This window comes from Cherax quadricarinatus, unplaced genomic scaffold, assembly GCF_038502225.1.
Source record: "Cherax quadricarinatus isolate ZL_2023a unplaced genomic scaffold, ASM3850222v1 Contig11, whole genome shotgun sequence".
In the NCBI taxonomy this organism is placed as follows: domain Eukaryota; kingdom Metazoa; phylum Arthropoda; class Malacostraca; order Decapoda; family Parastacidae; genus Cherax; species Cherax quadricarinatus.
In genome coordinates this window covers 227,873-251,246 of record NW_027195037.1, presented here as the reverse complement: position 1 = coordinate 251,246, position 23,374 = coordinate 227,873, and the positions used below count along the sequence as shown (strand labels likewise).

At 45.9% G+C, this 23,374-nt stretch overlaps 1 protein-coding gene across 1 annotated transcript in view; it reads right to left on the bottom strand.

The window, feature by feature from the left end:
* The window catches only part of LOC128685847 (nephrin-like), a 317,772-nt gene that overhangs the window by 112,898 nt on the left and 181,500 nt on the right, over positions 1-23,374 (bottom strand). The window contains exon 2 of the mRNA XM_053772546.2: positions 7,459-7,594. Coding sequence (XP_053628521.1) covers positions 7,459-7,594 — 136 coding nt within the window. The remainder of the gene's footprint in view (positions 1-7,458; positions 7,595-23,374) is intronic.

The window sequence follows — 23,374 nt, the reverse complement described above, 5'->3', positions numbered from 1 at the left end:
GACACAGTGTAGAGGTGTGGCAGACACAGTGTAGAGGTGTGGTAGACACAGGGTAGAGGTGTGGCAGACACAAAGTAGAGGTGTGGTAGACACAGTGTAGAGGTGTGGTAGACACAGGGTAGAGGTGTGGTAGACACAGGGTAGAGGTGTGGCAGACACAAGATAGAGGTGTGGTAGACACAGGGTAGAGGTGTGGTAGACACAGTGTAGAGGTGTGGTAGACACAGGGTAGAGGTGTGGTAGACACAGGGTAGAGGTGTGGCAGACACAAGATAGAGGTGTGGTAGACACAGGGTAGAGGTGTGGTAGACACAGTGTAGAGGTGTGGTAGAGACAGGGTAGAGGTGTGGTAGACACAGGGTAGAGGTGTGGCAGACACAAGCTGGAGGTGTGGTAGACACAGGGTAGAGGTGTGGTAGATACAGGGTAGACGTGTGGCAGACACAAGCTAGAGGTGTGGTAGACACAGGGTAGAGGTGTGGCAGACACAAAGTAGAGGTGTGGTAGACACAAAGTAGAGGTGTGGCAGACACAGGGAAGAGGTGTGGCAGACACAGGGTAGAGGTGTGGCAGACACAGGGTAGAGGTGTGGCAGACACAGGGTAGAAGTGTGGCAGACACAGGGTAGAAGTGTGGCAGACACAGGGTAGAAGTGTGGCAGACACAGGGTAGAAGTGTGGCAGACACAGGGTAGAAGTGTGGCAGACACAGGGTAGAAGTGTGGCAGACACAGGGTAGAAGTGTGGCAGTCACAGGGTAGAAGTGTGGCAGACACAGGGTAGAGGTGTGGTAGACACAGGGTAGAGGTGTGGCAGACACAGGGTAGAGGTGTGGCAGACACAGGGTAGAAGTGTGGCAGACACAGGGTAGAAGTGTGGCAGACACAGGGTAGAAGTGTGGCAGACACAGGGTAGAAGTGTGGCAGACACAGGGTAGAAGTGTGGCAGACACAGGGTAGAAGTGTGGCAGACACAGGGTAGAAGTGTGGCAGACACAGGGTACAAGTGTGGCAGACACAGGGTAGAGGTGTGGCAGACACAGGGTAGAGGTGTGGTAGACACAGGGTAGAGGTGTGGCAGACACAGGGTAGAGGTGTGGTAGACACAGGGTAGAAGTGTGGCAGACACAGGGTAGAGGTGTGGTAGACACAGGGTAGAGGTGTGGCAGACACAGGGTAGAGGTGTGGTAGACACAGGGTAGAAGTGTGGCAGACACAGGGTAGAAGTGTGGCAGACACAGGGTAGAGGTGTGGCAGACACAGGGTAGAGGTGTGGTAGACACAGGGTAGAAGTGTGGCAGACACAGGGTAGAAGTGTGGCAGACACAGGGTAGAAGTGTGGCAGACACAGGGAAGAGGTGTGGCAGACACAGGGTAGAAGTGTGGCAGACACAGGGTAGAAGTGTGGCAGACACAGGGTAGAAGTGTGGCAGACACAGGGAAGAGGTGTGGCAGACACAGGATAGAGGTGTGGTAGACATAAGGTAGAGGTGTGGCAGACACAGGGTAGAGGTGTGGCAGACACAGGGTAGAGGTGTGGCAGACACAGGGAAGAGGTGTGGCAGATGCAGGGTAGAGATGTGGCAGATACAGGGTAGAGATGTGGCAGACATAAAATAGAGGTGTGGCAGACACAGGGTAGAGGTGTGGCAGACACAGGGTAGAGGTATGGCAGACACAGGGTAGAGGTGTGGTAGACACAGGGTAGAGGTGTGGCAGATACAGGGTAGAGGTGTGGCAGATACAGGGTAGAGGTGTGGCAAACATAAGGTAGAGGTGTGGTAGACACAGGGTAGAGGTGTGGTAGACACAGGGTAGAAGTGTGGCAGACACAGGCTAGAGGTGTGGTAGACACAGGGTAGAGGTGTGGCAGACACAGGGTAGAGGTGTGGCAGACACAGGGTAGAAGTGTGGCAGACACAGGGTAGAAGTGTGGCAGACACAGGGTAGAAGTGTGGCAGACACAGGGTAGAAGTGTGGCAGACACAGGGTAGAAGTGTGGCAGACACAGGGTAGAAGTGTGGCAGACACAGGGTAGAAGTGTGGCAGTCACAGGGTAGAAGTGTGGCAGACACAGGGTAGAGGTGTGGTAGACACAGGGTAGAGGTGTGGCAGACACAGGGTAGAGGTGTGGCAGACACAGGGTAGAAGTGTGGCAGACACAGGGTAGAAGTGTGGCAGACACAGGGTAGAAGTGTGGCAGACACAGGGTAGAAGTGTGGCAGACACAGGGTAGAAGTGTGGCAGACACAGGGTAGAAGTGTGGCAGACACAGGGTAGAAGTGTGGCAGACACAGGGTACAAGTGTGGCAGACACAGGGTAGAGGTGTGGCAGACACAGGGTAGAGGTGTGGTAGACACAGGGTAGAGGTGTGGCAGACACAGGGTAGAGGTGTGGTAGACACAGGGTAGAAGTGTGGCAGACACAGGGTAGAGGTGTGGTAGACACAGGGTAGAGGTGTGGCAGACACAGGGTAGAGGTGTGGTAGACACAGGGTAGAAGTGTGGCAGACACAGGGTAGAAGTGTGGCAGACACAGGGTAGAGGTGTGGCAGACACAGGGTAGAGGTGTGGTAGACACAGGGTAGAAGTGTGGCAGACACAGGGTAGAGATGTGGTAGACACAGGGAAGAAGTGTGGCAGACACAGGGTAGAAGTGTGGCAGACACAGGGTAGAAGTGTGGCAGACACAGGGAAGAGGTGTGGCAGACACAGGATAGAGGTGTGGTAGACATAAGGTAGAGGTGTGGCAGACACAGGGTAGAGGTGTGGCAGACACAGGGTAGAGGTGTGGCAGACACAGGGAAGAGGTGTGGCAGATGCAGGGTAGAGATGTGGCAGATACAGGGTAGAGATGTGGCAGACATAAAATAGAGGTGTGGCAGACACAGGGTAGAGGTGTGGCAGACACAGGGTAGAGGTATGGCAGACACAGGGTAGAGGTGTGGTAGACACAGGGTAGAGGTGTGGCAGATACAGGGTAGAGGTGTGGCAGATACAGGGTAGAGGTGTGGCAAACATAAGGTAGAGGTGTGGTAGACACAGGGTAGAGGTGTGGTAGACATAAGGTAGAGGTGTGGCAGACACAGGGTAGAGGTGTGGAAGACACAGGGTAGAGGTGTGGCAGATACAGGGTAGAGGTGTGGTAGACACAGGGTAGAGGTGTGGTAGACACAGGGTCGAGGTGTGGTAGACACAGGGTAGAGGAGTGTAGACACAGTGTAGAGGTGTGGTAGACACAGGGTAGAGGTGTGGTAGACACAGGGTAGAGGTGTGGCAGACACAAGCTAGAGGTGTGGCAGACAAAGGGTAGAGGTGTAGAAGACACAGTGTAGAGGTGTGGTAGACACATGGTAGAGGTGTGGTAGACACAGGGTAGAGGTGTGGCAGACACAAGCTAGATGTGTGGTAGACACAGGGTAGAGGTGTGGTAGACACAGTGCAGAGGTGTGGTAGACACAGGATAGAGGTGTGGTAGATACAGTGTAGAGGTGTGGTAGACACAGGGTAGAGGTGTGGTAGACACAGGGTAGAGGTGTGGTAGACACAGGGAAGAGGTGTGGCAGACACAAGCAAGAAGTGTGGTAAACAAAGGGTAGAGGTGTGGCAGACACAAGGTAGAGGTGTGGCAGACACAGGGTAGAGGTGTGGAAGACACAGAGTAGAGGTGTGGTAGACACAGGGTGGAGGTGTGGTAGACACAAGGTAGAGGTGTGGTAGACACAGGGTAGAGGTGTGGTAGACACAGAGTAGAGGTGTGGCAGACACAGGGAAGAGGTGTGGCAGACACAGGGTAGAGGAGTGGCAGACACAGGGGAGAGGTGTGACAGATACAGGGTAGAGGTGTGGCAGATACAGGGTAAAGGTGTGGCAGACATAAGGTAGAGGTGTGGCAGACACAGGGAAGAGGTGTGGTAGACACAGGGTAGAGGTGTGGCAGATACAGGGTAGAGGTGTGGCAAACACAGAGTAGAGGTGTGGTAGACACAGGGTAGAGGTGTAGTAGACACAGGGTAGAGGTGTGGTAGACACAGGGTAGAGGTGTGGTAGACACAGTGTAGAGGTGTGGTAGACACAGGGTAGAGGTGTGGTAGACACAGGGTAGAGGTGTGGTAGACACAGGGTTGAGGTGTGGTAGACACAGGGTAGAGGTGTGGTAGACACAGAGTAGAGGTGTGGTAGACACAGGGTAGAAGTGTGGTAGACAAAGGGTAGAGGTGTGGTAGACTCAAGGTAAAAGTGTGGCAGACACAGGGTAGAGGTGTGATAGACACAGGGTAGAGGTGTGGTAGACACAGGGTAGAGGTGTGGCAGACACAGTGTAGAGGTGTGGTAGACACAGGGTAGAGGCGTGGTAGACACAGGGTAGAGGTGTGGCAGACACAAAGTAGAGGTGTGGTAGACACAGTGTAGAGGTGTGGTAGACACAGGGTAGAGGTGTGGTAGACACAGGGTAGAGGTGTGGCAGACACAAGATAGAGGTGTGGTAGACACAGGGTAGAGGTGTGGTAGACACAGTGTAGAGGTGTGGTAGACACAGGGTAGAGGTGTGGTAGACACAGGGTAGAGGTGTGGCAGACACAAGATAGAGGTGTGGTAGACACAGGGTAGAGGTGTGGTAGACACAGTGTAGAGGTGTGGTAGAGACAGGGTAGAGGTGTGGTAGACACAGGGTAGAGGTGTGGCAGACACAAGCTGGAGGTGTGGTAGACACAGGGTAGAGGTGTGGTAGATACAGGGTAGACGTGTGGCAGACACAAGCTAGAGGTGTGGTAGACACAGGGTAGAGGTGTGGCAGACACAAAGTAGAGGTGTGGTAGACACAAAGTAGAGGTGTGGCAGACACAGGGAAGAGGTGTGGCAGACACAGGGTAGAGGTGTGGCAGACACAGGAAGAGGTGTGGCAGATACAGGGTAGAGGTGTGGCAGACACAGGGTAGAGGTGTGGCAGACATAAGGTAGAGGTGTGGCAGACACAGGGTAGAGGTGTGGTAGACACAGGGTAGAGGTGTTGCAGATACAGGGTAGAGGTGTGGCAGATACAGGGTAGAGGTGTGGCAAACACAGAGTAGAGGTGTGGTAGACACAGGGTAGAGGTGAGGCAGACACGGGGTAGAGGTGTGGCAGACACAGGGAAGAGGTGTGGCAGATAGAGGGTAGAGGTGTGGCAGATACAGGGTAGAGGTGTGGCAGACATAAGGTAGAGGTGTGGCAGACACAGAGTAGAGGTGTGGCAGACACAAGGTAGAGTTGTGGTAGACACAGGGTAGAGGTGTGGTAGACACATGGTAGAGGTGGGTAGACACAAAGTAGAGGTGTGTCAGACACAGGGAAGAGGTGTGGCAGACATAAGGTAGAGGTGTGGCAGACACCGGGAAGAGGTGTGGCAGATACAGGGTAGAGGTGTGGCAGATACAGGGTAGAGGTGAGGCAGACATAAGGTAGAGGTGTGGCAGACACAGGGTAGAAGTGTGGTAGACACAGGGTAGAGGTGTGGCAGATACAGGGTAGAGGTGTGGCAAACACATTGTAGAGGTGTGGTAGACACAGGGTAGAGGTGTGGCAGATACAGGGTAGAGGTGTGGCAGACACAGGGAAGAGGTGTGGCAGATACAGGGTAGAGGTGCGGCAGACACAGGGTAGAGGTGTGGCAGACATATGGTAGAGGTGTGGCAGACACAGGGTAGAGGTGTGGCAGACACAGGGTAGAGGTGTGGCAGACACAGGGTAGAGGTGTGGCAGATACAGGGTAGAGGTGTGGCAGATACAGGGTAGAGGTGTGGCAGACATAAGATAGATGTGTGGTAGACACAGGGTAGAGGTGTGGTAGACACAGGGTAGAGGTGTGGCAGATACAGGGTAGAGGTGTGGCAGACACTGGGTAGAGGTGTGGCAGATACAGAGTAGAGGTGTGGCAGATACAGGGTAGAGGTGTGGCAGACATAAGGTAGAGGTGTGGTAGACACAGGGTAGAGGTGTGGTAGACATAAGGTAGAGGTGTGGCAGACACAGGGTAGAGGTGTGGCAGACACAGGGTAGAGGTGTGGCAGACACAGGGAAGAGATGTGGCAGATACAGGGTAGAGGTGTGGCAGATACAGGGTAGAGGTGTGGCAGACATAAGGTAGAGGTGTGGCAGACACAGGGTCGAGGTGTGGCAGACACAGGGTAGAGGTGTGGCAGACACAGGGTAGAGGTGTGGCAGACACAGGGTAGAGGTGTGGTAGACACAGGGTAGAGGTGTGGCAGATACAGGGTAGAGGTGTGGCAGACACAGGGTAGAGGTGTGGCAGATACAGGGTAGAGGTGTGGCAAACACAGGGTAGAAGTGTGGTAGACACAGGGTAGAGGTGTGGCAGACACAGGGTAGAGGTGTGGCAGACACAAGGAAGAGTTGTGGCAGATACAGGGATGAAGTGTGGCAGATACAGGGTAGAGGTGTGGCAGACGTAAGGTAGAGATGTGGCAGACACAGGGTAGAGGTGTGGTAGACACAGGGTAGAGGTGTGGCAGACACAGGGTAGAGGTGTGGCAGACACAGGGAAGAGGTTTGGCTGATACAGGGTAGAAGTGTGGCAGATACAGGGTAGAGGTGTGGCAGTCACAGAGCAGAGGTATGGCAGACACAGTGCAGAGGTGTGGTAGACACAGGGAAGAGGTGAGGCAGACACAGGGTAGAGGTGTGGCAGACGTAAGGTAGAGGTGTGGCAGACACAGAGCAGAGGTATAGCAGAAGTAAAGTAGAGGTGTGGCAGACACAGGGTAGAGGTGTGCCAGACATAATGTAGAGGAGTGGCAGACACAGGGTAGAGGTGTGCCAGACATAATGTAGAGGTGTGGCAGACACAGGGTAGAGGTGTGCCAGACATAAAGTAGAGGTGTGGCAGACACAGGGTAGAGGTGTGCCAGACATAATGTAGAGGTGTGGCTGACACAGGGCAGAGGTGTGCCAGACATAAAGTAGAGGTGTGGCAGACACAGGGTAGAGGTGTGCCAGACATAAAGTAGAGGTGTGGCAGACACAGGGTAGAGGCGTGCCAGACATAAAGTAGAGGTGTGGCAGACACAGGGTAGAGGTGTGCCAGACATAAAGTAGAGGTGTGGCTGACACAGGGTAGAGGTGTGCCAGACATAAAGTAGAGGTGTGGCAGACACAGGGTAGAGGCGTGCCAGACATAAAGTAGAGGTGTGGCAGACACAGGGTAGAGGTGTGCCAGACATAAAGTAGAGGTGTGGCAGACACCGGGTAGAGGTGTGCCAGACATAAAGTAGAGGTGTGGCAGACACAGGGTAGAAGTGTGCCAGACATAAAGTAGAGGTGTGGCAGACACAGGGTAGAGGTGTGCCAGACATAAAGTAGAGGTGTGGCAGACACAGGGTAGAGGTGTGCCAGACATAAAGTAGAGGTGTGGCAGACACAGGTATGATACCACATGACATTATTCACCAGCTGTTCCTTACCTGTAGATGGGGGCTCCGACACCATCCTTGTACCAGAGTACCAGCACTACACGGTCACTGGCGTCTGTTGTCGCCACGTCACACGGCATCTCTGCTCGACCTCCCTTCACCACGTGAACCATGAACAACGGCCCAGCTGAATGCAAGGAAAGAAAGGGAATCGTGTTCATATTAACGTTAATGTAATTGTGTTTACGCATTTGTAGGTACACCCATTAGTCAGTTATGGTAGTTTCTGACTTCTAGTGCCGGGTGACACTCTTGTAACTCTGTACAGTTTTTGCCTCCACCCTCATAAAGTGTGTCCCATTTGATTATCAGCCTGAGACTTTGAGCCTCATCTGCGTCAATGTGCGGTCTCATGCACGGCCACACACACACACATACACACACACACACACACACACACACACACACACACACACACACACACACACACACACACACACACACACACACACACACACACACACACACACACACACACATACACACAAACACACACAAAGTTTTGTAATTCAGTGGAGAAGAAAATATTTACAGAGCTCAAGAAGTGGGAATTATGAGCTGTTGCTTCAGAGGCAAAGGAACAGAGCCTTGAGGATGAACTGGAAGTGCTGAAGCAGAATATAAAAGTGAGGAATGATAAGAGGAAGGTGCTGGGTGCAGGAACATTAGCAGACAGTGAAGGGATTGAAAGAGGGTAAGGAAAAAAGAAGCCCCTTGAGGAAATTATACCAGGCCACTGTGACGTCTGGGAGATGATAAGGGAAACAAGCAAGGAGATACTTAAATCAAACCCAGAAATATGGAGGGGAACGAATTGGGAAGAGGAGAGGGAGAGGTCACTTATTAATTATGGGTTCCATGAAGCAGAAGGAAAGATCTATCTTGAAAGAAGACAGGGAGGTAAAAGAGGTTGAGAACATCATCGTGATAGCAGGAGAGGACATGACACAGCTGAAATTTTTTTCAGAGATTTGGGCAGTACTCGAGGGGAAAGTGCCTCCCCCCCAATCAGATTGACATGAAAGACAGAAATTGTACAAAACTAAATCCTGCAGAGGAAACCACAGTTAAAGGATTCCCCAAAATACCAGAGAGTGTACTTTAGACCATGGCAGAACACATAAAGAATGGGAACAACTGAGAGAGAGAATAAGAAGGCACCACAGGCTAGAAGGGGAGACAGAGCAGGTACTGAGAGACAGGGGAGTGCAGTCTCGAGGGAAAAAGCAAACATAACTGCCTTCAGAACCACCAACAGCATCCCCTCAACCCATATCAAACCATGCCAACCAAGCACAATACCCAGAAGCAAGAAACACTCTATACCTATATTCCCACCCCCCCATCAGCACCAATACTACCACAACACTCGCCTACCATAATATCCATCCCTGACTACCACACTCTCAGCCTGCACCAACCCCTCCCATGCTCTCCTGAATGCAATTCTGGTAAGGAAGCTGAAGGTATGGTATACCAACACAGATGGAATAGCAAATAAGAGTGACGAGTGGCAGGAAAGAATCACAGAGGCATCCCTGTACTTCATAACACTCACAGGGATGATAACAGATGCAATCTTCCCGTCTGAATATCAGATCCTAAGATAAGATAAGATAAGATTTCGTTCGGATTTTTAACCCTGGAGGGTTAGCCACCCAGGATAACCCAAGAAAGTCAGTGCGTCATCGAGGACTGTCTAACTTATTTCCATTGGGGTCCTTAATCTTGTCCCCCAGGATGCGACCCACACCAGTCGACTAACACCCAGGTACCTATTTGCTGCTAGGTGAACAGGACAACAGGTGTAAGGAAACGTGTCGAAATGTTTCCACCCGCCGGGAATCGAACCCGGGCCCTCCGTGTGTGAAGCGGGAGCTTTAGCCACCGGGCCACCGGGCCACCGGGCCACCGGGCCACCGGGCCACCGGGCCACCGGGCCTGACAGAAAGACAGGAACAGAGGGGGAAGAGGAGTTAATGCTCATCAAAAACAATGGAGTTTTGAGGAGATAGGAGGACTAGTTGGAGGTGAAGCAGATGACTACATAGTAGGAATGCTTCAAACCGGGGGTCCAAAAATGGTGATAGTAGTGATGTACAACCTGCCACCGAACAGCAGGAGATCTAGACAAAAATACGATGAGAGCAACAGAACTATGGTGACCACACTAGCTGAGGTGGCCAGAAGGGCCCACATAAGGAGGGCAAAGTTACTCATCATGGGGGATTTCAACCACAAGAGACAGACTGGGAAAATTTTGAGCCACATAATGGACTGGAGAGCCAAGATGCTGGAAGTAGTGCTGGAAAGCTTTATATACCAACATGTTAGGGACACAACCACAGACGGAGAGGGAAGACGAGGAACAAGCAAGGCTGGACCTCAAATTCACCATGAAGAGTTCATAATGGAAATCACAAGCAAAACGCCCCTCGGCACTAACGATCATGTGGTCTCTTGATTTCGAATACATAGCAGAGATAACAATAAAGAGAGACACAGCACGAAAAGAACGTGAGACACCAAACTTCAAAGAAGGAGATTACACTCGTATAGCTGACATTTTTTGTATATAAAATTAAGAAGAAAATTATCAGGAGAAGAGTAATGGAGCACTTAGAATGGAACAAGATCATTCAAGACAACTAACACGACTTCAGGGAAGGGAAATCCTGCGTCACAAACCTACCGGAGTTCTACGATACGGCAGAATAAGAAAGACAGGGCAGAGTGGGATAGGTAGACTGCCTCTTCTTGGACAGTAAGAAGGCTTTCGATAAAAAACTGCACAAGAGACTGGTTGAAAAGCTTCATGACACGAAGGAAACAACGTGTGTTGGTACGTGATGAGGTGTCAGAGTGGGTGTATGTGTCGAGTGGGGATCCACAAGGGTCAGTCCTAGGTTCGGTGCTGTTTCTAGTATGTGTGAATGACATAACCGAATGGATAGATTCAGAGGTGTCCCAGTTCGAAAATAACGTGAAGCTAATGAGGAGAATACTAGTGGACGAGGATCAAGTAAGCCTACAAGGAGATCTTGACAGACTGCAAGCCTGGTCCGATAAATGGGTCCTTGAATTTAACCACAGCAAGTGCAAAGTCAAGAAGTTTGGGGAAGGACAGAGAAGAGCGCAGACGAAGTACAGCCTATGAGGTCAAAGGCTGCAAAACTCACTTAAGGAAAAGGACCTTGGAGTGAGCATCATACCGAGCACATCTCGTGAAGCACACATCAACGAGATAACAGCTGCAGTATATGGGCGCAAGACACTGTACACTGTATACGTCAGACCCATACTGGAGTAAGCAGCACCAGTATGGAACCCTCACCTGGTCAGACACTTCAAGAAATTGGAGAAAGTACAAAAATTTGAAACAAGACTTGTCCCGGAGCTAGGAGGGATGGAGAGGACATGATAACGACATATAAAATATTGAGAGGACTCGACAAGATGGACAGGGGCAATAGAGGGTCACAGCTGGAAGTTGAAAACACAGATGAATCAACGGGATGTTAGGAAGTATTTCTTCGGTCACAGAGTTGTGAGGACGTGAACAATCTGGAGAGTGATGTGGTAGAGGCAGGAGCCATGCATAACTTTAAGAAGAGGTTCGATAAAGCTCATGGAGAAGGGAGAGAATGAGCCTAGTAGCGACCAGCGAAGAGGCGGGGCCAGGAGCTATGAATCGACCCCTGCAACCACAAATATGTGAGCACACAAAAAATTCCAATGGCCAAATGTTTCTCGATAAGTGCCTTTGACAAATTGTAACCACTACTACTACTACTACTACTACTACTACTATTACTACTACTATTACTACTACTACTACTACTACAAAGTAAAATCACTATATAAGGGTAAGTGTCATAAATTCCATCCTTATATATATATATATATATATATATATATATATATATATATATATATATATATATATATATATATATATATATATATATTCCTTATATTTGATGACCTTTAAGAGGCGAGCTCGCGCTGGCTCATCCCTTCGCTACTTAAATAGCTTTGGGAAAATGCTAGAAACTTATGTAGGTAGCGAATGGTTGGTTTTGAGAAGAACCTGCCTAGTGTGGGCAGGCTTTGTCTTTCTATTCATTGTAACCAGTATTGCTATAACCTATGGTAACCTCAACCCGTATAACTAAGTGTTGGGTCGCTCTAGTCTTGTGGTACTGTGAGTAGAAGGTAACTCTCAGATTCTGGTTCATCTAGTTACCTGACGGCTGAGCAGTTGTATCAATGGTATGATCATCATCCCTCACCCACAACACAACTTGGCAGACCCCAAGACAGTCTTACCCAGGCTACGACAACACTGGCAGATGACAACTGCTGACCGGGATGTCTTCTTTAATGTGCACGTCTCTACAGAGCTCAGATCCCAGCAAGCCTTCCATTTTCTCCGTTGTTCACATAATTTACTCTATTACTTTTCATAATAACCTCAGTTAGGATTAATTGTCCTTTTTATTGTTTATATAATAAAGATATGCAACATTCTGATCCATATCCCCATTATCTGACATCCAGGATGTTATCAACTCCCTGGATAACATCCTGAAGACAAAGAAAGCGGAAATGTATACTTAACAACCAGATATCACCTAAAGACCAGTCAAAAAGAGGCAAAACTTGCTACTAATGCGCCAGGGTAAGTCCACCTGCTGTACAGTTTGCTCTCAAGAAACAACCAACATCCAAAACACTATATATACCACCTGATAGCATGACCTCTCATATATTCACACAACCTTACACAGAATATTATAACATGACATTACGGGTATACCACATCTGGCAATTCACTCCTTCAATAATGAACTAATAACCTTGTGTCATGTTGCATATCTTTATTTCCTGTACATGGGAAAATATAATACTAATAATAATAATAATAATAATAATAATAATAATAATAATAATGCCATGGAGATGTATGGTATAAAATACCGACACGATGGAAAAGTAATGTGATCATTTATTGACAACATATCGCCCACACAGTAGACTTTATCAAGTCAGAAACTGGTGGAGAATGTTGGGGAGGTTGGACTCGAGACGGACCTGCAGGTAATTCTGTTAGTGACTAGTTCTAGTTCTGATGACCAGAGCTTTGGTAAGATGGGTAAGGAAGAAGGATGGGTAAGGATGGAAATATTGGAAAAGGATGGGAGGGGGGGGAGAGGTAGGATACAAAAGGTAAGTGGCCCAACCACTTTGGTGTAATTTAAAAAGTGTATGTGAATTGATAAGATATTCTTTAAGGGGTATAATACTAACCCATCAGAGTCACATAGATATAATAGGTATATAAGTACATGACTCTGAATTGGTAGTAGTTATACAAGTTGCAATTGCTTTTTTTTTTTTTTTTTTTTTTTTTTTTTTCGCGATTGCACAACGGATATTTATACGACAAGAAAGGCAATAATTTTCTGGCCAGTTTATAAGTTCGTGACAATAGCTTCTTAATGGTGGTGTCCAACCATAGTCAATAGCATAATTTTACATTAGAAAGTTATTTAAGACGTCTCCCTAGTTGGGGGCGATGATTTTCTCAGTATACATAGAAGGGTTCTGGTGGTATCCAATCTTCTTCATCAGGTAAGTTGCTCAAAATCATGGGTCGAGGGTAATCATCTTTATGAATAAAACGACGGACCCTCTGTGGGAGAGTCATTCTTTGAGTCCTGTGAGGTGGAGTATTGATGGTGTAATCGGTGGTATTTATCACTTGTATAGGATGTTCTCTATCTGGCATATATAGTTCTTGCATTGTATAAAGTTGTTTCTTTTTTAGGGTGTCAAGGCGTACATTTATGGCAGTAATATCTTGTTGTATGTGTAAATCTGCCATTTTAACTCTGTCTCTCCTCCTGGTATCGGTAATAAAGCGAAGAGCTCTATTCTGGACCCTTTGTAACCGTAGCATGTTGGTCTTTGTTGTTAATGACATTGGGACACAAGGGTATTCGAGTATTGGTCTTATTATCATTTTATACAGATGTTTTTTGACATGTTGAGGAGCTTGATTGAATCGAAAGAGTCTGCTAAGACCGGCTTTGGCTGTGTTGATCTTTTTAGTTACATGAGATGTTGAGTGGAGCAGCCTGTCTATTTCATATCCCAAGATCTTGTTAGGGTTTCTAATGGCTACAGGTGTACCTCTGATGGAGATACCCCCTTTATCTTCGATGGTTGATGCAAAACATCCTATCGTGCTAACAAGGACCTTGTCAGGATTAGTCGTGATTCTCCATTTCTTCTCCCAATTAGATGTTCGACGAAGTTCAATATTCATTTTTTCTATGACTCTCTCATACTTGTATTTTCCTGTTACTGGAGTTGATGAGACGACATGAATAACATCATCTGCAAACTGTGTCACAATTGTGTCATTAAACTCTGGTTGAGGAAGGTCATTCACATAAATGTTAAACAGAAGTGGACTGAGACAAGAACCTTGTGGGACACCAGCCGTCGGTATAAAAGGTTCTGTCGACTTGCCATGAAAGGTGGGAATGATTTTTCTTTGAGTTAAGAAATTATAAATTACTCTGAGAAAAGTCCAGTTATGGTCTGGTAGGTCAATTTTTTTGATAAATCCCACTACGTGGGCGAAACATAGCCAATTAAGGATCGCAGTATATTGCAGTTGTGTTTGTTTTTCCAATAATACCATAATAAAAATGGTAATTTTAGTAAACATGATAGTAGTTATAAAAACGTTTTTAACCGGAATCTGGTAAAGTTTGCTCGGTGGTTATTCATACTTTGTTTTATATTCTTATGGATTCACTTAACCATAACAATGAAAAATGTATTCTACTTATTAAGGCTAACTAATTTAAATGTTTTTAGTTTTATGAGGTCACTTTTACCACGACTGTTGGACTGAAGACATCATCTCCAGGCTGAGGGACTGATTAACTTAAACTTCTCATATCCACCATTCTTCTCTGTATTGCACTGAGGAAGCCCCGGGCTGGTTAAACGTTTTCATTCATGAACTTGTCTGTTTTCTAAAATATATAATGAGTTAGTAAGATTATCAAAGCTTATTCCTTGCGTAACCTTGGGAATGCGTTAGATAAATATTTCCGTTTTAGGTTTGCGTTTGAGAAAGACTTGCCTAGTATGGGCCAGTAAACCTATTGCAGTGTTCCTTCATTATATTCTTGTCTCTCTCTTGACTGAGAAAAATCTTTTAATTGTTGCTGGCTACTTTGCAAACTTTCTTAGTTTATGTGATCTCTCCTCCTTCCTCTTTTGCCAGTCGAATAACCTGGTTCATCACTGTAATTCTTCTACTGGTGTTGTAAAGCAGTTTTGGTTCAGACTTGGCACAGGTTACTTTATTATTATCAAACTTCTGTGCAGCCTCTCTTCTCACCTCTGCTTATTTGTTCGTGGTTCTTCTAATTACTACTTTGTTCTCGTCTGTCTTTCGCCTTCTATAGGTTTTCCATGCTCTTAATCATCTTGTTTCTGCCCCTCTCCACCTTTGGTTACACTAAGAGCTCTTTCTGTCTTGGCTGTTTTCCCTTTTCCTGGGTATGAAGATCTCCCATCTCCTGACACTGTCTAGTTAGTTACTCCATCTAGTCCCTTTACTAGCTCTCTCCACCTGTCATCTTTACCTCTGTTTACTTCCACAAGATAAGTTCACCACTGAATGGCTGTTAGCACCGAGGGCTCACATATTTTCTTTCACCTGTGTCAGCTGTGCTCGCAGTAAACACTGGATCCACTCTTCTGGGTTATCTCCCTCTCTGTCTCTCTCTCTCTTGTCAGGTCCTTAACATCCTGAGAGATAAAGTTTTCCCTAATGAAACTCCATCAATAGGTTGGATAATTAGTTTGATTAGTACGTTTAGGTTTGAGAAGGACCTACCAAGTCTGGGCCAGAAGGCCTGCTGCAGTGTTCCTCCTATTTTATGTTCTTATCAGTTTATCTCCCTACATTTTTGATCCCCCTCCCCCCATGCGGGTCCAAGCTCTCCCTGTCCAGTTTTCTCCTTTGCTTTATTGTTTCTTGACATACTTGTTCAGCTGAGGGTTTTATACTGGTGCTATATATTCCAATATGGGCTGATATGTGCCGTATAAAGTGTCGTAAACGGCTCCTTGCTAAGGTTTCTGAAAGCTAATCTTGGATCTGGCAGACTAGCGTTTTCTGCGGCAATTATTCATTGATATGCTCGGTACAATGCTCACCCTAAGATCCTTTTACATGAGTGAGTGTTGCAGCTTTGCTTCAGAGCCTGTACTCCGTTTGTAAACTTGTCTGTCAGTCTCCACTCTTCATAACTTTGCTTTTTCTGGGTTAAATTCCAGTAGCCACTTTCCAGACTAAACCTGCAGCCTATCCAGGTCCATTTACAGTCTTTCCTGGTTCTCATCTACTTGTATTCTCATTGTTTTCACATCTGCGAACAGGGGCACTTTTGACTCAATCCCATCCTGCATATTATACACGGAACAGCAAAATGTACCGGTCCTAGTAGTGATCCTTGGGGAACCCCACTAGTCACACACGCCCATTCCCACACTTATGTCTGGTAAAATCACTCGTTGTTTCTTTCCTGCCAAGTATTCCTTGATCCACAGTAGGATCTTCCCTGTTTTCCCTACCTGCTTCTCTAGCTTTTGTGCGGCACTATGATGGTGTGTGTGTGTGCGCATTTCTGTGCATGTGGAATAGGTGTGTGTGACGGTGTGTGTGCATGTCTGTGTGTGTTTATGTAGACACTCTCGCGTGTGGGGTGTGATGAACTATCAGCTATATCATCATTTTCTATCATTCTCAATAAAAGAACATTTAATCTATGAAAACATCGAACGAATTAATTCGTCATGAAAGTACGTCACGCAACACAGCACAACACAGCTTTGGTAAATAACATTTACGCGAATTATATATAAAAATAATTATTTTGTTCTCACAAACGTCAAACTAAAAAAATATGCTATGATTATTTTAATACAATGTTTGAGTGTTTCATGCATACGCAAGTTACCTCGTGTAAATATGAAGCACCATTGTACTCACCTATTTGTACTCACCTATTTGTGGTTGCAGGGGTCGAGACTCAGCTCCTGGCCCCGCCTCTTCACTGATCGCTACTGGATCCTCTCTCTCTCTGCTTCCTGAGCTTTGTCATACCTCTTCTTAAAACTATGTATGGTTCCTGCCTCCACTACTTCACTTGCTAGGCTATTCCACTTGCTGACAACTCTATGACTGAAGAAATACTTCCTAACGTCCCTGTGACTCGTCTGAGTCTTCAGCTTCCAGTTGTGACCCCTTGTCCCTGTGTCCCCTCTCTGGAACATCCTATCTCTGTCCACCTTGTCTATTCCCCGCAGTATCTTGTATGTCGTTATCATGTCTCCCCTGACCCTTCTGTCCTCCAGTGTCGTCAGTCCGATTTCCCTTAACCTTTCCTCGTACGACATTCCCTTGAGCTCTGGGACTAGCCTTGTTGCAAACCTTTGTACTTTCTCTAACTTCTTGACGTGCTTGACCAGGTGTGGGTTCCAGACTGGTGCTGCATACTCCAGTATGGGCCTAACATACACAGTGTACAGTGTCTTGAACGATTCCTTATTAAGGTATCGGAACGCTATTCTCAGGTTTGCCAGGCGCCCGTATGCTGCAGCGGTTATTTGGTTGATGTGTGCCTCCGGTGATGTGCTCGGTGTTATGGTCACCCCAAGGTCTTTGTCCCTGAGTGAGGTCTGTAGTCTTTGTCCACCTAGCCTATACTCTGTCTGCGGTCTTCTTTGCCCCTCCCCAATCTTCATGACTTTGCATTTGGCTGGATTGAATTCGAGAAGCCAGTTGCTGGACCACATGTCCAGCCTGTCCAGGTCTCTTTGCAGTCCTGCCTCATCCTCGTCCGATTTAATTCTTCTCATCAACTTCACGTCATCTGCGAACATGGACACTTCAGAGTCTATTCCTTCCATCATGTCGTTCACATATATCAAAAATAGCACTGGTCCTAGAACTGACCCCTGTGGGACCCCGCTCGTAACAGGCGCCCACTGTGATACCTCTTCACGTACCATGACTCGTTGCTGCCTCCCTGTCAGGTATTCCCTTATCCATTGCAGTGCCCTCCCTTTTACGTGCGCCTGATCCTCCAGCTTCTGCACTAATCTCTTTTGGGGAACTGTGTCAAAGGCCTTCCTGCAGTCTAGGAAAACGCAATCTACCCACCCCTCTCTCTCGTGTCTTACTTCTGTTACCTTGTCATAAAACTCCAGGAGGTTTGTGATACAAGATTTGCCTTCCATGAACCCATGCTGGTTTTCATTTATAATCTTGTTCCTTTCCAGGTGTTCGACCACTCTCCTCCTGATAATCTTCTCTGTGACTTTGCACACAATACATGTCAGAGACACAGGTCTGTAGTTTAGTGCCTCGTTTCTGTTTCTGTTTGTGTGTGTGTGTGTACTCACCTATTTGTACTCACCTATTTGTGGTTGCAGGGGTCGAGTCCTAGCTCCTGGCCCCGCCTCTTCACCGGTTGCTACTAGACCCTATCTCTCCCCGCTCCATGAGCTTTATCAAACCTCGTCTTAAAACTGTGTATGGTTCCTGCCTCCACTACGTCATTTTCTAGGCTATTCCACTGCCTTACAACTCTATGACTGAAGAAATACTTCCTACTATCTCTCTGACTCATTTGTGTCTTCAACTTCCAATTGTGGCCTCTTGTTTCTGTGTCCCCTCCCTGGAACATCCTGTCCTTGTCCACCTTGTCTATTCCACGCAGTATTTTATATGTCGTTATCATGTCTCCCCTGACCCTCCTGTCCTCCAGTGTCGTCAGGCCGATTTCCCTTAATCTTTCTTCATAGGACATTCCCCTTAGCTCTGGAACTAACCTTGTTGCAAACCTTTGTACTTTCTCTAGTTTCTTGACGTGCTTTATCAAGTGCGGGTTCCAAACAGGTGCTGCATACTCCAGTATGGGCCTGACATACACGGTGTACAGTGTCTTGAATGATTCCTTACTAAGGTGTCGGAATGCTGTTCTCAGGTTTGCCAGGCGCCCATATGCTGCAGCAGTTATCTGATTGATGTGTGCTTCCGGAGACATGCTCGGTGTTATACTCACCCCAAGATCTTTCTCCTTGAGTGAGGTTTGCAGTCTTTGGCCACCTAGCCTATACTCTGTCTGTGGTCTTCTGTGCCCTTCCCCTATCTTCATGACTTTGCATTTGGCAGGATTAAATTCGAGAAGCCATTTGCTGGACCAGGTGTCCAGTCTGTCCAGGTCTCTTTGAAGTCCTGCCTGGTCCTCATCAGATTTAATTCTCCTCATTAACTTCACATCATCTGCAAACAGGGACACTTCTGAGTCTAACCCTTCCGTCATGTCGTTCACATATACCAAAAATAGCACTGGTCCTAGGACCGACCCCTGTGGGACCCCGCTCGTCACAGGTGCCCACTGTGATACATCATTACGTACCATGACTCGTTGTTGCCTCCCTGTCAGGTATTCTCTGATCCATTGCAGTGCCCTTCCTGTTATATGCGCCTGATGCTCTAGCTTCTGCACTAATCTCTTGTGAGGAACTGTGTCAAAGGCCTTCTTGCAGTCCAAGAAGATGCAATCAACCCACCCCTCTCTCTCTTGTCTTACTTCTGTTATTTTATCATAAAACTCCAGAAGGTTTGTGACACAGGATTTGCCTTCCGTGAATCCGTGCTGGTTGGCATTTATACTCCTGTTCCGTTCCAGGTGCTCCACCACTCTCCTCCTGATAATCTTCTCCATAATTTTGCATACTATACACGTCAATGACACAGGTCTATAGTTTAGTGCCTCTTTTCTGTCTCCTTTTTTGAAAATGGGAACTACATTTGCTGTCTTCCATACCTCAGGTAGTTGCCCAGTTTCCAGGGATGTGTTGAAGATTGTGGTAAGTGGTACGCACAACATATCTGCTCCCTCTCTAAGGACCCATGGAGAGATGTTGTCCGGTCCCATTGCCTTTGAGGTATCGATGTCCCTTAGCAGTTTCTTCACCTCCTCCTCATCTGTATGTATGTCGTCCAACACTTGTTGGTGTATTCCTTGTTGGTGTCCCCATCTGGTCTGTCCCCCCAGAGTCCTTCCTGTCTCTACTGTAAATACTTCCTTAAATCTCGTGTTGAGCTCCTCACATACCTCTTGATCGTTTCTTGTGAGTTCTCCACCTTCTTTCCTCAGCCTTATCACCTGGTCCTTGACTGTTGTCTTCTTCCTAATGTGGCTATACAGCAGTTTCGGGTCAGATTTGACTTTCGATGCTATGTCGTTTTCATACTGTCGCTGGGCCTCCCTCCTTATCTGCGCATACTCGTTTCTGGCTCTTCTACTAATCTCCTTGTTTTCCTGGGTCCTATGCCTCCTGTACCTTTTCCATTCTCTGTTGCACTTAGTTTTTGCCTCCCTACACCTTCGGGTAAACCAAGGACTCGTCTTGGTCTTCCTATTATTTCTGTTTCCCTTGGGAACAAAACTTTCCTCTGCCTCCTTGCACTTTGTTGCCACATATTCCATCATCTCGTTTACTGATTTTCCTACCATTTCTCTGTCCCACTGAACCTCCTGCAGGAAGTTTCTCATACCTGTGTAGTCCCCCCTTTTATAGTTTGGCCTGTCCCCTTCCGTTCCTGTTACCTTCTCCACTTGTAACTCTACTATATAGTCAAAACTCAGAACCACATGATCGCTAGCTCCAAGGGGCCTCTCGTAAGTGATGTCCTCGATGTCTGAACTGCTCAGGGTGAACACAAGATCCAGTCTTGCTGGCTCGTCCTCCCCTCTCTCTCTGGTTGTGTCCCTGACATGTTGATGCATGAGGTTTTCAAGTACCACATCCATCATCTTGGCTCTCCATGTTTCGGGACCCCCATGTGGCTCCAGGTTTTCCCAGTCGATCTCCCTGTGGTTGAAATCGCCCATTACCAGTAACTTTGCTCTGCTCGAGTGAGCTCTTCTTGCCACCTCAGCCAGTGTGTCCACCATCACCCTGTTGTTTACTTCGTACTCCTCTCTTGGCCTCCTGCAGTTCTGTGGTGGGTTATACATCACTCCAATGACTACTTTATGTTCTCCGGACTGAATTGTACCTACAATGTAGTCTCTTTCTCCAATCATGTCCATGTCCATGTGTGTGTGTGTGTGTGTGTTGCTGCCACAGTTGACCAACCTTCGTAGTTGGCTTCTCAAACGTTACATTAACGTAACACACACTGGAAAACAATAGCTAACCTAACCTTATAAGCTTCACCACAAGGGCTAAATCTGCCGTTGCCAGGCAGAAGCTCTACTGACGGAGGTCAGCTTACATGCGCACATGCAAGAGAGAACTATCTCTCAGTAAATACACTTTAAGATAATGTGTTGAAGAGTCATAATGACCGCCTGACAGCTTGGTTCTCACCATTATGACACCGTTGTCATGCAAGCTGGACTGACAGAAAATATTTTCAATCATATTCGCTATGAAACTGTACACGGAAATATATTTGAATTATCTATTCCATGAAATCATTATGAAATTCATAAAAGCATAAATTTTGAAGAGATCAGAGCATTGGTGATCGGCACCAATAAAATCAGTATTAAACTAAAGAGAAACATTAACGAAAATAGGCTTTATAAAGTCGATTACCAAACACACTAAAGAGCTTTAGCCACAATAAAGTCAGCAACAACAAAAGCTATGACATTTTATATATTTTCTAACGTAGTTTTATATACACGAAATTAGAAATAGCACTAAGCATACCATTTCCATTAAATATTCATCTGTGATTAAGACTCTTCAGATTGTTTAATAGCTAATTATCTTATTTTATGCTAATTTGCACCTGCGAAACAGATCAATTAATTTCTTACCCAATTTGGCATCGCAAAAAATCTTACATAAATTAGTTAATGTCGTTTCTAGAATTATTTAAATAATTGTTGGCTGTGAGAGAGAATTTCTCACTCTTTTAATTAAAGTCAGCTTTAGTTGTTTCTAACTCTTTTAAAGTCAGCTTTAGTTGTTTCTAACTCTTTTAAAGTCAGCTTTAGTTGTTTCTAACTCTTTTAAAGTCAGCTTTAGTTGTTTCTCTTTTAAAGTCAGCTTTAGTTGTTTCTAACTCTTTTAAAGTCAGCTTTAGTTGTTTCTAACTCTTTTAAAGTCAGCTTTAGTTGTTTCTAACTCTTTTAAAGTCAGCTTTAGTTGTCTCTAGCTCTTTTAATGTTAGCTTTAGTTTTTTTATAACTTTTAAAGTTAGCTTTAGTTGTTTCTAACTCTTTTAAAGTCAGCTTTTGCTGTTTCTTTTAAAGTCAGTCTTAGCTTTTCCTAACTCTTGTAAAGTCAGCATTAACCCTTTCTAACTCTCGTAAAATCAATTTTAGCTTTTTCTAACTCTCGTAAAATTAGCTTTAGTTATTTTTCTATATTTTACACGTCTCATAAATTTTGTGAGAATCACATTTCTAAGACTTGTGATGATAATCATTGTAATTTGCAAAAAGTTGAACAACTCTGCAGAATCACTTACAAATCTTCCCTTGTCCATCATCAAGAACCAAATGATGTTCACCAGATGGAACATTATTTGTTGAATTTAAAGCACATTTAACCCCTTACCCAGCTTCGTCCCACTTGTATCTGTTTAGATCACCCATTATTTGGATCACCCATTATTTGGGTCACCCATAATTTGGATCACCCATTATTTGAATCACCCATTATATGGATCACCCATTATTTCGATCACCCATTATTTGAATCACCCATTATTTGGATCACCCATTATTTGGATCACCCATTATTTGGATCACCCATTATTTGGATCACCCATTATTTGGATCACCCATAATTTGGATCACCCATTATTTGGATCACCCATTATTTGAATCACCCATTATTTGGATCACCCATTATTTGGATCACCCATTATTTGGATCACCCATAATTTGGATCACCCATTATTTGGATCACCCATTATTTGAATCACCCATTATTTGGATCACCCATTATTTGGATCACCCATTATTTGGATCACCTATTATTTGGATCACCCGTAATTTGGATCACCTATTATTTGGACCTTCCCATTATTTGAGCCTTCCCATTTTCTGGCTCACCCATTATTTGGATCACCCATTATTTGGACCTTCCCATTATTTGGATCACCCATTATTTGATCACCCATTATTTGGATCACCTATTATTTGATCACCCATTATTTGATCACCCATTATTTGATCACCCATTATTTGGATCACCTATTATTTGATCACCCATTATTTGGATCACCCATTATTTGGATCACCCATTATTCTTCACTGGTTGCTAAATATCTGTTATACTCTCGTTCGTGTGTTCCACAACGCTCCACTAGTTATATTATCAGCTGATTTAGTTCATTTAATATTTGAGTATAATGTGCACATTTTATCACGTGTTTACATTGAAAAAATAACCTCCAATATGTGTAACAAATTATTTTTATGTAGAATAATTATTCACACGAAATTGGAGATAAACTTACAATACTTTGAAAGAGTTATCTGTTAATACGTACAAACACGTTTGTGTGTGCAAAGTTATCAGTAATTAACAGAGATTATTCCTGCCACGCTTTATTCAGTTGATGATAAGGCATCACTTATGTATTTTCCATGTATATGTTTACAACGTTCACGTCTAACATTCCATACCAGAGCTACAATATCCTGGACCTGCCTTCTTACTGTGGGTAAAACACAGACATTATTCACCACATAAGGCCATGATTACCCCCAGCCTGCACTTAAAACTGAGGCACTTCATTTCATGGCATTTTTATATGCCTAAGTTAATTTGCCGT